Source organism: Leuciscus leuciscus (assembly GCF_965113295.1).
Source record: "Leuciscus leuciscus genome assembly, chromosome: 6".
Lineage (NCBI taxonomy): Eukaryota > Metazoa > Chordata > Actinopteri > Cypriniformes > Leuciscidae > Leuciscus > Leuciscus leuciscus.
The window spans coordinates 12,028,235-12,042,283 of NC_138730.1; the positions used below are offsets into that span (position 1 = coordinate 12,028,235).

The window sequence follows — 14,049 nt, forward strand, 5'->3', positions numbered from 1 at the left end:
ATTCAGAAGTCATAAGTAGTCACATTTTCCCAACACATTTTCCCACTGTCTTTGTATAAACCCGATTTGTTCATCAGCCCATTAGTGAAGACTGCAAGACTTGAAACGGGTGTATCAGACCAGATAAACATAAAAAAAATAAAATGTAGTGCAATAAAACTTTAGGAGAAAGTTTGGGAAACTGCAATAGACGACACCGTGGAAATATCAGTATGACAAAAATAACTTTAATTAGATCAGTTTTGCTCCACTAATAATTTTTTTCCTATTTGTTAAACAAGCAAAATATTCACCAATACAGATGATTTTTTTTAAGCAAATATTCGTTGAATGAAACTCCTCATCTTCACTCATCATCTGCTCATTGTTGTAGATCAGATAGCTCACTTTGACAATTTTGGACAATGCTTCTTTACATGAATCTGCCGAGCACTTGATGAGCTGAAACTCTTTCCACATGAAGGGCACTGGTACGGCTTCTCTCCAGTGTGCACTCGCTCATGTATTTTCAGCTGCCCTAACTGATTGAAACTCTTGTCACAATGTGAACACTTGTGCGGTTTTTCTCCAGTATGGATTCTTTGGTGAATTTTCAAGTCGCCGGCTCTGCCGAAGCTATTCCCACACTCAGAACACACATGAGATTTCACTCCAGTATGAACTTTATGGTGCATTTTAAAACAGTCCAGACGTGAAAAAGTCTTTCCACAAACAGAACAAATGTAAGGCCTCTCATTTGCATGAACGTTCATGTGTTGTTTTAAACGTGATCCCAAAATAAATGCTTTACCGCACTGATCACATTTAAATGGCTTTATTCCAGCATGAGAGCGCAGATGATACGTAAGGCTGTCTGACTGTGCAAAATTCTTCCCACACTGATTGCAAGTGAAAGGTGTCGCTCCAGTGTGAATTCTATAGTGATGCTTAAGTTTTCCTTTCAATGTGAAACTCTTCCCGCATTGATCACATTTGTAAGGCTTCTCTCCGGTGTGAATTCTCATGTGACAATAAAGGTTTCCTCTAAGTGAGAAACCCTTTCCACACTGAGAGCATCTGTAAGGCTTCTCTCCGGTGTGACTTCGCATGTGATCATTTAGGAGTGCTTTACGGATAAAACTCTTTCCACACTGTGCACATAAATAAGGTTTTTCTCCAGTGTGAACTCTCATGTGATCATTGAGAAGTCCTTTACGTCTGAAACTCTTTCCACACTGATCACAGCTGAAAGGTTTCGCTCCAATATGAATTTCCTTGTGAAGCTTAAGATCTCCATCATTCGAGAAACTCTTTCCACATTGAAGGCATGCGAAAGGGTTCACTCCAGTGTGGATTCTCATGTGATCATTAAAGAGTGCTTTACGCACAAAACTCTTTCCACACTGATCACATGTGAAGGGCTCCAACCCTAAGTGAATTCGTATGTGGTCAATGAGAAGTTGTTTACGAATGAAACTCTTTCCACACTGATTGCATGTGAAAGAATGTTGTACCTCTTTTCTTTGAGATCTTTTTTTCAAAAACTGAAAATAATAATTCACAAAAGTCAAAGATTTTCCTTCAGGTTTAAAATTGTGAGGTTCCGGATACTGATGTTTCTCCTCCGCTTCATTTATTTCTTGACATTCCTCTTTCACCTCCATCAGACCTAAAGTGAACACATTAAAATGTCAAAATTTAATAAAAGAGACAGAATGAAATAAGAGTAATTGACAAATTAATTCTGTAGTTTTAATTTTCATGTTAATCAGTGCTCGAAGTGGGCCGGTAGTTCTGGCACTTCACAGTACAGGCACTTCTATATTTTAATCTGTAGCGTAACCTCACTTTTTCTTGCGTACCGGCGCTTCAACGCGATTTCAATCGAGGTCTTACACTTGTGCATGTTCACCCAGAAACTTAATATAGAGGTCTTTATTAAAGCATTCATCAGGATTACTCCTGTTTTTTACACATTTACTCCTGTGTTTTACACATTTAATAATGAGTTCTGAGCCTTCTCATAACTCTGTCCTCATTCATTTGTATGTCTATCTGTAAGTGTTGTTTTGGACTGCTTAATATTGGGATTTTTTTGTGAATTTTGAATTTTTTTTAAACACTACACTTTATTCTATAAAACCTATTTAGTTTGAATACATTTTCAGTACATCAAATAATAAATATTATTTTTGGCATCTTAAACCTCTAAACCGTTAGGTGGTACAACCATTCGCACAAATGAACAGACTAAGAAAACTCTTTAAAATGCTGTTTTAATAAGAAATTCAAAATAAAATACCATGGCATAATTTTATGTTTGAAATCTAAAGGTAGCTACTTTTAAGTAATGGGTAGGTTGGTTCCTTTCCATGTCAGGTGGTACAACCAATGTAAAACTAGGGAAATGCTATTTTATCATAAACCTCTTTATTGTATAAAAAAATTACATGTTTGAACTGGCTAACATAGGCAAAAGCTAATACAGGCAATCCAAGTAGACGCTTGTTCAATGTACAATTATATATATCCAGTTGTAATCTAAATGATACAACCCCCATTGCAAATCAGGTTTATTGGCAAAATTTACTGACTTTCAGCTGTTTGCAATGAACAAATTAGGGCTGGGACAACGCGTCGAAGTCATCGATGACGTCGACGCAAAAAATACGTCGACGCAAAATATGCGCGTCGATTCGTCGACCTGTTTTCATTTCTCTAAAAAACGTGTGCAAATTACTTCACAGTGTGTACCTTATGTGCGCTGATACGCGATGGCCATCATTCTATCCAACAGTATATAACCAATCCAGGGGTTTTCCTGCATTGAATTTTTTTTGGGCGGCCGCCAAAGCCTTATTTGATCGGTGATTGAATAGAATGACTGACTGCGCTTGACAGGGCGCATGTAAGTACGAGAGAGAGCCCCGGCCGCGCGCGCGCGCACTCACCGTCTTCAAACAACACGAGCGCTGTCTTGCTCTCTCTCCCTCGTGCATATTAATCAAAATCATATTTAGACACGATAGAAAAAGGGCGGAAGACCAAAGTTTCACGTGGAGCATTCGGAGATTTTTTTCTTTTGAATTACCGCGGAGTGTGAATTGTGGTAAAAAATAAACTGCCGGGATAATCACACAACGCTTGCCGTAGGCTACACGTCCACTAATGACAGGTCCTCATTTGAACCGATTCACTTTAATGAATGGTTAAAACAACTGATCTGTCCAACACTGAACTCACGAGACGTCTGAATCGGTGTATAACAAATCGGTAACACTTTACAATAATGTTCCATTTATTCAATTCTAGTTAAGTACTTTTTTTTATTCGTATATTTTTTTTTTTTTTAAGAAAAAGGTGAGTGGCAGAGTGTATTACTATCCGTTGTTGTTATTTTTATGTGAATGAAGAATTAAAAGATGCACTTTTTTCAGTAAGCTAGGACTAGACCTATGTGTTTTCAACATAAATGTTCAATTCTGTTGGTTCAGGACGCCATGACAGGCTGCTGGCTCCCACTGTTCATTTTTATTTATTTTTTGTTGGAAAAGCACTCTCTGTATTAGCTTAAAGCCCCCAAGTTTACATTGGTTACTGTATTCTTTCAATTGCTCTAAACAAGTATTTTGGGTGACCTTTTTATTTTTTTATTGAATGCTAGACATCAAGTTGTTGTTTTCATCTGAAAGAAGAACTTTTTTTCAGTAAGCTAGGCCCTATGTGTTCAGTAAGCTTGTTTCAGTAAGCTATGTGTTTTCAAGGCTTTAAGGTTTTATTGAATGCTACCTCTGACTAAGAATGCATTACTATGCACTTGTATAGTCTTTTATTTTGGAATTTTAAGAGCAATAAACATATATTGCAATGTTAAGGAATTCATGTTTTTTTCATTCAGATATGTAAATTAACATGTATAAATTGCTATTAGTCAATTAATGGGGATTGGGGAGATAATCGATAATCGAATCGAAATCGGATCGGACTGGAAAAATGAATCGTTAGATTAATCGATGCATCGAAAAAATAATCGCTAGATTAATCGTTTAAAAAATAATCGTTTATCCCAGCCCTAGAACAAATCAAACAAAAGTAATTGAAATAGCTCAACACAACAAATGGTTTTCCAAAATTCAAATGAAAATTCAACTTTTAATGACTCAAAATGATTCAACACCCTGAATCGAATCCCTCTCGACAGCACAAATGTTCAAACCAAGTGCTGTCTCAAGCAAACCTGATGCGACTAATCAAGGGCTTCATTAGTTACACCAGGTGTGCTTGAGCTAGAACACATGAAATGTCTGAAGTGGCTAGGTTTGTTGAGAGTCACGTTTGACTGCATGTTAGAAATATGGCCAAGTCAAAAGAATGGCCCAAAAAGTTTAGAGAAGATATCATTGCCCTTCACAAACAAGGAACAGGATACAAAAAGATAGCAAAAGAACTATTGCTACATTCACACAGTCCGTCCAAATCCTATTATTTGTTTATCCGATTGGAATCTGACCTAAAATTATTGACGTCCACACTGTATCGTGTGTCCATGCAGCTCTTTCGTTTTCCAGGAAAATATCTGCATTGGTTTCTATGGCAATGACGTCGCATTGGTAGGAATACGCCAAATACAACAACAACCGCAACAAGGAGGGGTTTGCAATAGAGATGTTGTCTGCTTTTTTCCACGCTGTTGTCTCAGTCGATTTACAAACATTTCTCCGTTTTATTGTCATTTTCTGCTTGTCCTGCACTTTACAACAATACAGCCTTGTTTTGATAGCCACTTTTAGCATGTTTACTATAACAACGTCTGACGTTTACGTTTCACGTGCCGTGAGAAATTCACATAAACCACGCAAAATCCGATCAGAGCAGTCAGACAGAAACGGATTTTCAGAAATGCGATTTGAATAGGATTTCAAACCACATATGAATGTAGCTTGAAACAGATTTGTAAAAAACAAATTGTCATGTACTCTTGCTAAATATGATCGGATTTCAATCAGATATGCAAAAAAAATCAGATTTGGCTGACAGTCTGAACGTAGCCTAAATGTTCCAAGAGACACCGTCGGATGCATAGTTCACAAGTTCAAAGTTAAAGGAAGAAAGATTACACTAGCTGGACGGGGGAGAAAAAGGAAGCTATCAATGGATGCAACCAGATTTCTGAAAAGGCAGGTTCAGAAAAACCCTTGAGTGCCTGCAAAAGACCTGCAGCAAGATTGGTGGGAACAGACACTGAGATTTCAGCTAAACAGTAAGGCACGTACTAAACGCATGACGTACACCACTACTGACCCAAAACCACAAGTCGGCTACAATTTGCTCGAAATAATAAAAAAAAAAACACAGAAGTTTTGTGATTTTGTTCTGTGGAGCGATGAAACAAAACTGTATCTTTTCGGCCCTATGGATCAGCGGTATGTCTGGAGGAAGAAGAATTAAGCATATGCTGAAAAGAAAACTGCCTATAGATAAACATGGTGGGACTCTCTGATGCTCTGCGGCTGCTTTGCATCCTCCGGCACTGGAAACCTGCAGCGTATGGAAGGCAAGATGGATTCACTGAAGTGTCAGGAAATCCTTGGAGAAAACATCATGCCATCAGTGAGGAAGCTTAAGCTTGGCCATTAGCCACATTTCCACTGTCGGGCAAAAAGCGGGCATGCCAGTGCCCGTCGCGTTTCCACTTTCTCTTCCGGGGCTTGATTGGGCCCAGTTGGGTCTTCCTCTGGGCCAACGGCCAGGGTTTTTTGGCCCGCCGAATACCTTGGGCCAAAGTGGGCCAACTCGGGCTAGAGAAGTGATCATGAACAGAGGCGGAGTTTATCTGAGTCTGGAGACGGCAGCGCCGAATGATTCCATATACCAGCTAATCAGCATTATAGACTTTTAAAATATTTTAGCTCAAAACTCACTTTCAGACAGCAGCGAGTGTTTACAATAACTTCTGTTTGTGACCCGATGTGGATTCTGATCACCATTTAAGGCAGAAATATTTAGACGCGATGCAAAAGACTAAGCGCGCCCGCTTGAAGAAATCAGACAAATCATATAGGCTATCACAATCATGTTTTTATTTTATCCGTCAGTAGTCAATTCTCTTTATACCGGACTATCTGATATCCACATTTAGCTCCGCATATGTCATAAAATAATAGAGGTGGGCATCTCTATGCACCTCACAATTCGATTCAATTATGATTCAGAGGGCTGCCATTCGATGATAAAACGTTTACCGATGCATCTTTTTTTCCTATACAGATTTTCTTTTTTCTCACTGAGAGACTACTTGTGGGTGGTGGTGGCGCAATGGATAAGACACATGCCTTTGCTGTGAGAGACCCGGGTTCGAATCCACTGTGAGACACCAATGTGTCCCTGAGCAAGACACTTAACCCCTAGTTGCTCCAGAGGCGTGCGACCTCTGACATATATAGCAATTGTAAGTCGTTTTGGATAAAAGCCTCAGCTAAATGTAAAATGTAAATGTACTTGGTACTTTTAAAGCAAGTATTTGTAATGATCCATAATGAATTTACTTTCAATATATTTTATTAATTAAACAAATGTAAGTGATTTGGCAATAAATATTGCGACAGAGTTTGTAATTATTCTAAAGCCTTCTAAAGCCTTTGCCTTTTTCGAGTTGGGTGGAAGTTTTTAAGGTTGTCCTGGTTTCCACTTCGGCGTTGTTTGATCTGACATGTGTGGTTTATAACAGAATTCTGCGCCGAATTTGTTTCCAATTAGATCTCGCTGCGATGTTATTAGTGAATTCAAACGCTTTCTCACTGGATCTCCCAGCGCTGTGTAATAACAGTGTCGTGTCACGTGATTGAGATCAGCCCATGATTTAAAACCACTAAACGTCCCACGCAGCGCCGCTCAAACGAATAGCGCAGTATCGTTTCACTTTCGTTTCGTTTGCTGTTTCTCGTATGTAACAGAAGTTTCTCTGACTGAAAATATAACTGTATTGGGAGAGAGTGCTAAAGCTCCTCAGGCCATATTTTTGGTGGCATATTTGTAGAAATTATCATTCTTTCTAAATGTGATATAAACATACTGTCCTGACTTCTGTGACTACAAATAAACAGAAACAGACGTGACTGAATAAGTACGTGTACTCGCTTTCTTTTGTGAAATAATGGTAAACCACTTTATTAATTACACTTTTATTTATTAACCACTTTATTTTTACACAAATTAATTCATTATGATCAATGTATCACTTTTTACTGTAAATCTGTGGTAAAACAAACATCGATGCTTGGGTTTTAAATCTTTAAAGGGACTATGTGTAGCTTTTTAGGTATTTTATTATCTAAAATCAATATTTTTATTCATAAATATGCCCTCAATGGTGTACAAATACCTATGCCAATGATCAGACTAATCCTCGTAAACGAAGAATTTATTATCTTTATATACATAGGACGGGTAGGTCCACGGAGGCTTCCATGTAGTTCCGCCATCTTGAAAAACTATAATAGCAGAGAGGGACAAAAAGTACTAGGCCAAGGCGTTTCCACAACGCGTTTTCGTTCAGAACCAGCGTCACGTGACTGAAGCCAGCAGAAGCGGAGGCGCAGAGCAGTGAGAGGCGCTTGTCACTGCCGCGGCAAGTTTAAAAGGATGCACACTGCACGATTATTTATACACCGTTCATTCATACATATGCTGAGTCACAGGATAAGGAGTCCTTGTCGTCGAAAAAGTCAAAAATAGACCGTAAAAGGAAACGTGACCGGAGATTACAAAAACAAGGGTTAATGTCGGGATAGCTAATGCAGGAGAAAGCTTTCAAAAGAGACGCTGAAGTTGCCTGCTTTCTTCTCGACAGGTAAGTCAATGTTATGGTCTTAATTACAAGCTTTTTTTTCATTGCTTGGTTGTGTACTTTATTATATAGACAGTCGAACATTTATAGTTAAAAGTTAAACAGGCTCTTTGATGAATAGCAGCTATTGAGTAAAGGAACGTTAGAGAAGGCTCTGATGATGATGATGATATCTAACAATGCACGTACTTCAAAAAATATAACGAGTAAAGGCGGCATTACTACTAATTACCATAGTTAATGTTTTTCACAGTCAGTAATTGATAACTGTAACATTCTTTTTTTCGTTGTTTCAAGTTTCAGTTTGTTTTAAATAACAAACCTGTTCACCCGATGAAAAACTCGAAGTGCTATTATAAGACATCCTGTCATAGCTTTTTGGTACATAACGGCAACCGTAGATGCAACGCGCATTTGAAAAAGTGAGGCGCTGGAGAGCATTATTCGTTTGAATGCAAAATACAATTTCACCACTAGATGGGAGAAATTCCTACACACAGTCCCTTTAAAGGTGACATATTAAGCCCCTTTAACAAAATGTAATCCCCAGAATGTGTCTGTGAAATTTCAGTTCAAAATACCCCCCAGATCATTTATTATACCTTGTCAAATTTGCCCCTTTTTGGGTGTGAACAAAAACACGCTGTTTTTGTGTGTCCCTTTAAATGCAAATGAGCTGCTGCTCCCAGTCCCCATTTTTAGACATAACTGGACGTTTCTGAATGCTGAGTGGATACATTTATGTAGCTAGTTGTTGTGGAGTTACATTGATTCATCTCATCAACTTGCATGTACCGTCATGTTTAACTTTTACACAAGTTGACACAGTTCCCTGAGGTCTTTATAAGACAGTTGTGACATTTTTTGGTCAAATAGTGTTCTGTGCTCGTCTGTGCAGCAACGACAGAACAGTTTGCATGCTTTGCTGGAACATTTGTCATTGCGTTAGAACTGGTTACACTGTTGTTGCTTGTGAAAACCAAATGGTGATGCCGTGGGTGGAAACATGCAGATTAAGGGGCGGTAATATTATAATAATATCCCCTTCCTACATCAGAAAGGGAGCAAAATCTGATCGGCTTATTTTTTGACATGCTTGCAGAGAAAGGCTTACCAAAACAAAAGTTACTGGGTTGTCACTTTTCACGTTTTCTGGGTTGGTAGATGCACCGGGGACCCGATTAATAGCACTTAAACACAGAAAAGTCAGATTTTCATGATATGTCCCCTTTAAGTAAAACGTTTACCGATGCATCTTTTTTTCCTATACAGATTTTCTTTTTTCTCACTTTTATCATGTTTGTGTTGCGATCTCGCTAGTTTCCAGTGATTTCTTTCTGATTAGTTTTCTGATAAACTTCCATTTGTTGATGAAACAATGGGTTTGTGAGACGTTGTTCCAGAGAGGCGTGTTACGGGCGGGTTTTAGTGAAGCGCTGCGGAGCTTCTGGCCCGACAGTGGAAACCCAGCATGGTTTTGGGCTCTGTGTTACAGGTCCGAGGATATTAGCCCAGCACATCCCATTTAAAGCCCTGGCTCACACTGGCCCAACAGTGGAAACGTGGCTATTGAACCTTCCAACAGGACAATGATCCCAAGCATACCTCAAATTGCACCAAGGCTCGGTTGCAGAAGAAGTCCTGGAAGATCCTATAGTGGCATCACAGTCACCTGACTTGAACCCTATAGAAAATCTCTGGTGGGATTTGAAGAAGGTATTGCAGCACGCAAACCCAAGAACATTACTGAACTGGAGGCCATTACTCATGAGGAACGGGCTAAGATTCCTTTAGAAGCTGGTGCCTGGTTATACATCTCATTTGCAGCAGGTCATAACAGCAAAAGTGTGTTCTACTAAGTACTAAAGATGCTTGTCATGAAGGGGTTGAATAATTTCAGTTGAATTTGGGGAAAGCACTTGAAACATTTGTTGTGTTGAGCTATTTCAATTAGGCTACTTTTGTTTGATTTGTTCAATGCAAACGTCTGAAAGTCTGTACATCAATTTTGTCAAAGAAGCACAAACTGGAACATGTGCTGAACTGTTTTCAATCAGAAACGGCTAAAACATGCAGACTGGGACTGCTTTTGTATGCACACCTGAACCATGCTGAACTAACATTTCAAGCCAACCCGTTTGGTTTAGTAGTTCTAGTTATTATATAGTGTTGATATTGTAAATGCAAAATCTCAGTGAACTCAATGGAAAGTTGATTATTATTTTTGTATCAATATAAAACATGACTTTATTATTCATTCACAAAATGTGATTGCATGTGATTTATTCTGTTTTTGATAAATGTACTACTTTTATATGAATTTACTACTTTTATTTCACTTGTATTTGTATTTTTTTATTTTTTTTGTAATGGAAATAAAAAAATTCAGTATTCAACATATATTCCCTGTAATTATTAATGTTGCCAGGTGGCTGATATTCATCAGGTGCAGCAACCATGCACATTTTTTATTTAAACCAACAATTAACAAGTCAGAGTAAAAAATGGCTGAAAACTAGATTCAGCCATTTGATTGTAGAATTCTAGATTGTAATAGTAATTTTATTGAATTCATTTATTCGTATCCTAGTATGATAATTTTTCTGTCTTTAAAAGTTAAATCGGATGCTAAAGATACTAAATACCTGGCCACTCCAACAAATAATTCAGTGGCTTTGTGAATATCACAATAATAAGTATATTAACTTATTAATATCTCTGAATATCACAATCAGGGCTTCAGACTAACTTTTTTTTTTACTAGGAGCACTGTAGCCCCTTACAGAAACATTTAGGAGCACAAGTAGAAAATTTAGAGGCACACCTTAAATCAACCTGCAACGCAGTTATTCACATTTTCCCGCATTTTACTGTATTATTGACAAATGACTTGGTAATAAATAGACTTAACTTACAGAAATTACAATGTGCAGTTTTATTTTAAGTTCACAGGGCTCCAGACTAACATTTGAGGGCAGCAGCACCGAAGCCAGAAAGTTGCGCCAGCCCCTGATTCGCTAGCGCTGGTGGGCTGACAATAAGCACTGAGCTTGAGTTGAGATGTGGATAAAGTTAACTTTAATTATTATCATTCATAATGTCTAAATATTCATTCAAAAGAAAAACAAGTGAAATATATATATATATATATATATATTAGGCAGTGAAAATAGCTAACAAGCGCTCCTCTGCAACCACCTACTGGTTTCAATGGTAATTTAATGTCTTTCTTATTTTTAAATAAGTGTATATCCTAGGCGACATCTTGAAACTTTACTTAATTTTGGACTGAAAGTCTTCTTATTTCTCCTGGTTTCCACGTCAGCGCTGTTTGATCTGATATCTCTGATTTATAACAGAGAATTCTGCACTAAATTTGATTGCTTCTTCTCACTATATCTCGCAGCAATGTTATTAATTCAACAGCTTTCTTCACTGCATCTCTCGCTGTGTTTGGTCTCACAGGTGTCCTGACAAATCGGGTCCTCCCTCAAAATTGGGTCTTCCCAAACTGTAATTTTATGAGTATCCTATACGAATGATATTGATTTAAAATGCATATCTTACTATATAATGTGAAAACACATTAATGCATAATAAACCGATTGAATGTAATTTCTTACATTTAATTAACTGTTAATTAATAAATAATAATAATAGGTTATTATTAAGTTAATAATTGAACATCATTAATTTGTTTTATTTATAGCTGAATTAGTTGGACATTTAACACTTAATTTATCACAGTTCCATAAAAGATGACTGAGAATGTATTAAAATGTCATATCATTTTTGATAATGGTGGCCACTTTAGCTGGTATTTTCTCTTGACAGTTTCTCTTGAAAGTTAGCAAAACGATTAGCTGTACATTTTTTAATGTTATTTCACAGGTCACATATTTTTTAAAAAGAAGTCTAGTGAACGGATGTTTTTTATGTTACCAGCAGTAATTAATGGAGACTCAAGAATGATCACCAACCTCTTCGTTCTTCAGTGTTCACTCTGGAGGGTTCTGCTTCACTCATGTTCACGAGCTACAATTTATTATGATTAATTTTTAAAAAGCAATATAGCCTACCTGATGTTTTATTAAGGCTCCGTAAAACTTAGAAACCTTTACGAAATGTTTATTTACAATCTGTGCTTCGGAGCTTGTACGTTATTGTTGTTGTTCTTCTTCTTCGTCGTCGTCGTCTTCTTTGAGTTAATGGCGGATTGGCGCCACCTTGCTGTATGGAGGGCTAAAAACTGAAACTTTCATTCAGCTAAAATCGTTATCAAAAATTAAGTTTCAGTATAAATTAAGGTAACTGACCTCGATATAGGTGCTCTATAAACATTTTAAATGTAATAATTCTTTCTACTCCAATTTGTTGTTGAAATATAAAGAAAAAGAAAAAAGCCCACTCTGTCCCCATCCGTGGCTTTACTACATGTAGCCAAAATACTTGGATTTTTATATGGACTTGGATTTTAAATGAGCAGACATGAAGGACAATCATAGACCATATTACGAGCTCATCATAGGGCTGAAAACATTGAGAAGATCATATTTAATGTTAGGCTACGCTACTGAATTTCCAGAATTGCTATGACCCTCAAAAATCACAGAGATGTAGCCAAAATCCAGAGCATACATAAATTGGTTTTCCATACATGTAAAAAATAAGTGCAAAATTTCATAGTTTACTAATTTATGCGTGTGACATTAAAAACTATAAATTATTAACCATAAAAAAAAACTATTTTACACTAATTTTCAATGAAATTATAAATGACAAATAATACAATATAGACACATGCGGCGATTATCAAAGTTCAAGCCCCAATGGATCATGTGTAGACAATAGTGACACAATGGCCATGACTCATTTCTTTATGGAAGCATTATTCTATGGACTATATTAATATGGACAAATAATTTTGTATCTGCATTTAATAGGACATCAATACATTCAGTAATGCCAATAAGTCTGGCACCACCTACTGGCTGTTTTAGTTTCATATTTAAACGTATAATTTCATCGATTCTATCATTTCATATTTCAATATTCAAAATGTTATATTTAAAAAAAATTATCTCATAACATTATTTATGCAATTGTAATTGCAGTGTAAATGCGTCCATGGATCTGCATTAACAGTCTGTGTAAATAATATCTAATGCCATTCAGAGTCAGCGTCTGCACGTCCAACATCTGCAGTGCGACGATGGATTTTGTTGAAACTGATTTTATTTGACTGGTAACAGCCCTATAGTAGTGCCTTATTAACTGAATTGATCAGTTAAACTTAACTTATAGGCTACATGATAATGCATATAGCCTACTATTTAATCAGGTTTTAAAAAATGCCCCAGGAAATCAATTTATAGCGGAAATATCTTTTGTTAGTACTTGTTTAATAAACCATGGATTCATCTTTGTCTTCTGTGGATATCAGCGTTACAGAATACTGGACCTTCAAAAATGGACTTGGCTGGCCATGACCTGACTGACCACCTGATCGAGAGAGGTCACCGCATCTCCATCACCCCAGTGATGGCTCCAGCCCTGATCAGCGTCCTAAGATGGCCGCCTTTCCAGAGTCTCGTCCCGCCGTGACCACCCTTCCAGAGTCTCGTCCCGCCGTGACCACCCTTCCAGAGTCTCTTCCTGCCATGACCACCCTTCCAGAGTCTCGTACCACTGTGACCACCCTTCCAGAGTCTCGTCCCGTCGTGACCACCCTTCCAGAGTCTCGTTCTACCGTGACCACCCTTCCAGAGTCTCGTCCTGCCGAGACCACCCTTCCAGAGAATCGTACTGCTGTGACCACCCTTCCAGAGTCTCATCCTGCCGTGACCACCCTTCCAGAGTCTCGTCCCGCCGTGACCACCCTTCCAGAGTCTCGTCCTGCTGAGACCACCCTTCCAGAGCTTCTTCACGTCATGCCCCTCGGCAAAGATGGCTGCCGCCTCACCGCCTGAGCCCTCTGCAAAGATGGCCGCCGCCTCAGTCCTCAGCCATGATGGCCGCCGACGCCACACCACCTGAGCCCTCAGCCAGGATAGCCGCCGCCACGTCAGAGCATGTTCCTGTTCCTGTCCCTAGACCTGTTCCTGTTTAAAAATACAACCTGTAATATTCAACAGGCAATTTTCGGGCCATTTTATTTCGCTTTGCAAATTCACTTCCACAAATTCAGTGGTTCAAATTCGACAGACAATTCTACGTTGACATCC

The 14,049-nt window shown here is 38.1% G+C and overlaps 1 protein-coding gene across 1 annotated transcript; it reads right to left on the reverse strand.

Annotated features, from left to right (window-relative positions):
* Window positions 1-207: 207 nt before the first annotated feature.
* Window positions 208-12,012, reverse strand: LOC309501784 (uncharacterized protein). The gene is made up of 2 exons (XM_082174046.1): window positions 11,806-12,012; window positions 208-1,648 (listed from the first exon to the last, which is right to left on the reverse strand). The coding sequence occupies exons 1-2, from the start codon at window positions 11,849-11,851 to the stop codon at window positions 384-386; spliced, it is 1,311 nt and encodes a 436-aa protein (XP_082030172.1). The 5' UTR covers window positions 11,852-12,012; the 3' UTR covers window positions 208-383.
* Window positions 12,013-14,049: the final 2,037 nt, after the last annotated feature.

Coding starts and splice junctions, on each gene's coding strand:
- LOC309501784 (XM_082174046.1), bottom strand. CDS start 11,851: ATGAGTGAAGCAGAACCCTCCAGAGTGAACACTGAAGAACGAAGAG. Junction 1,649..11,805: donor GAACACTGAAGAACGAAGAG/GTTGGTGATCAT, acceptor TGTTCACTTTAG/GTCTGATGGAGGTGAAAGAG.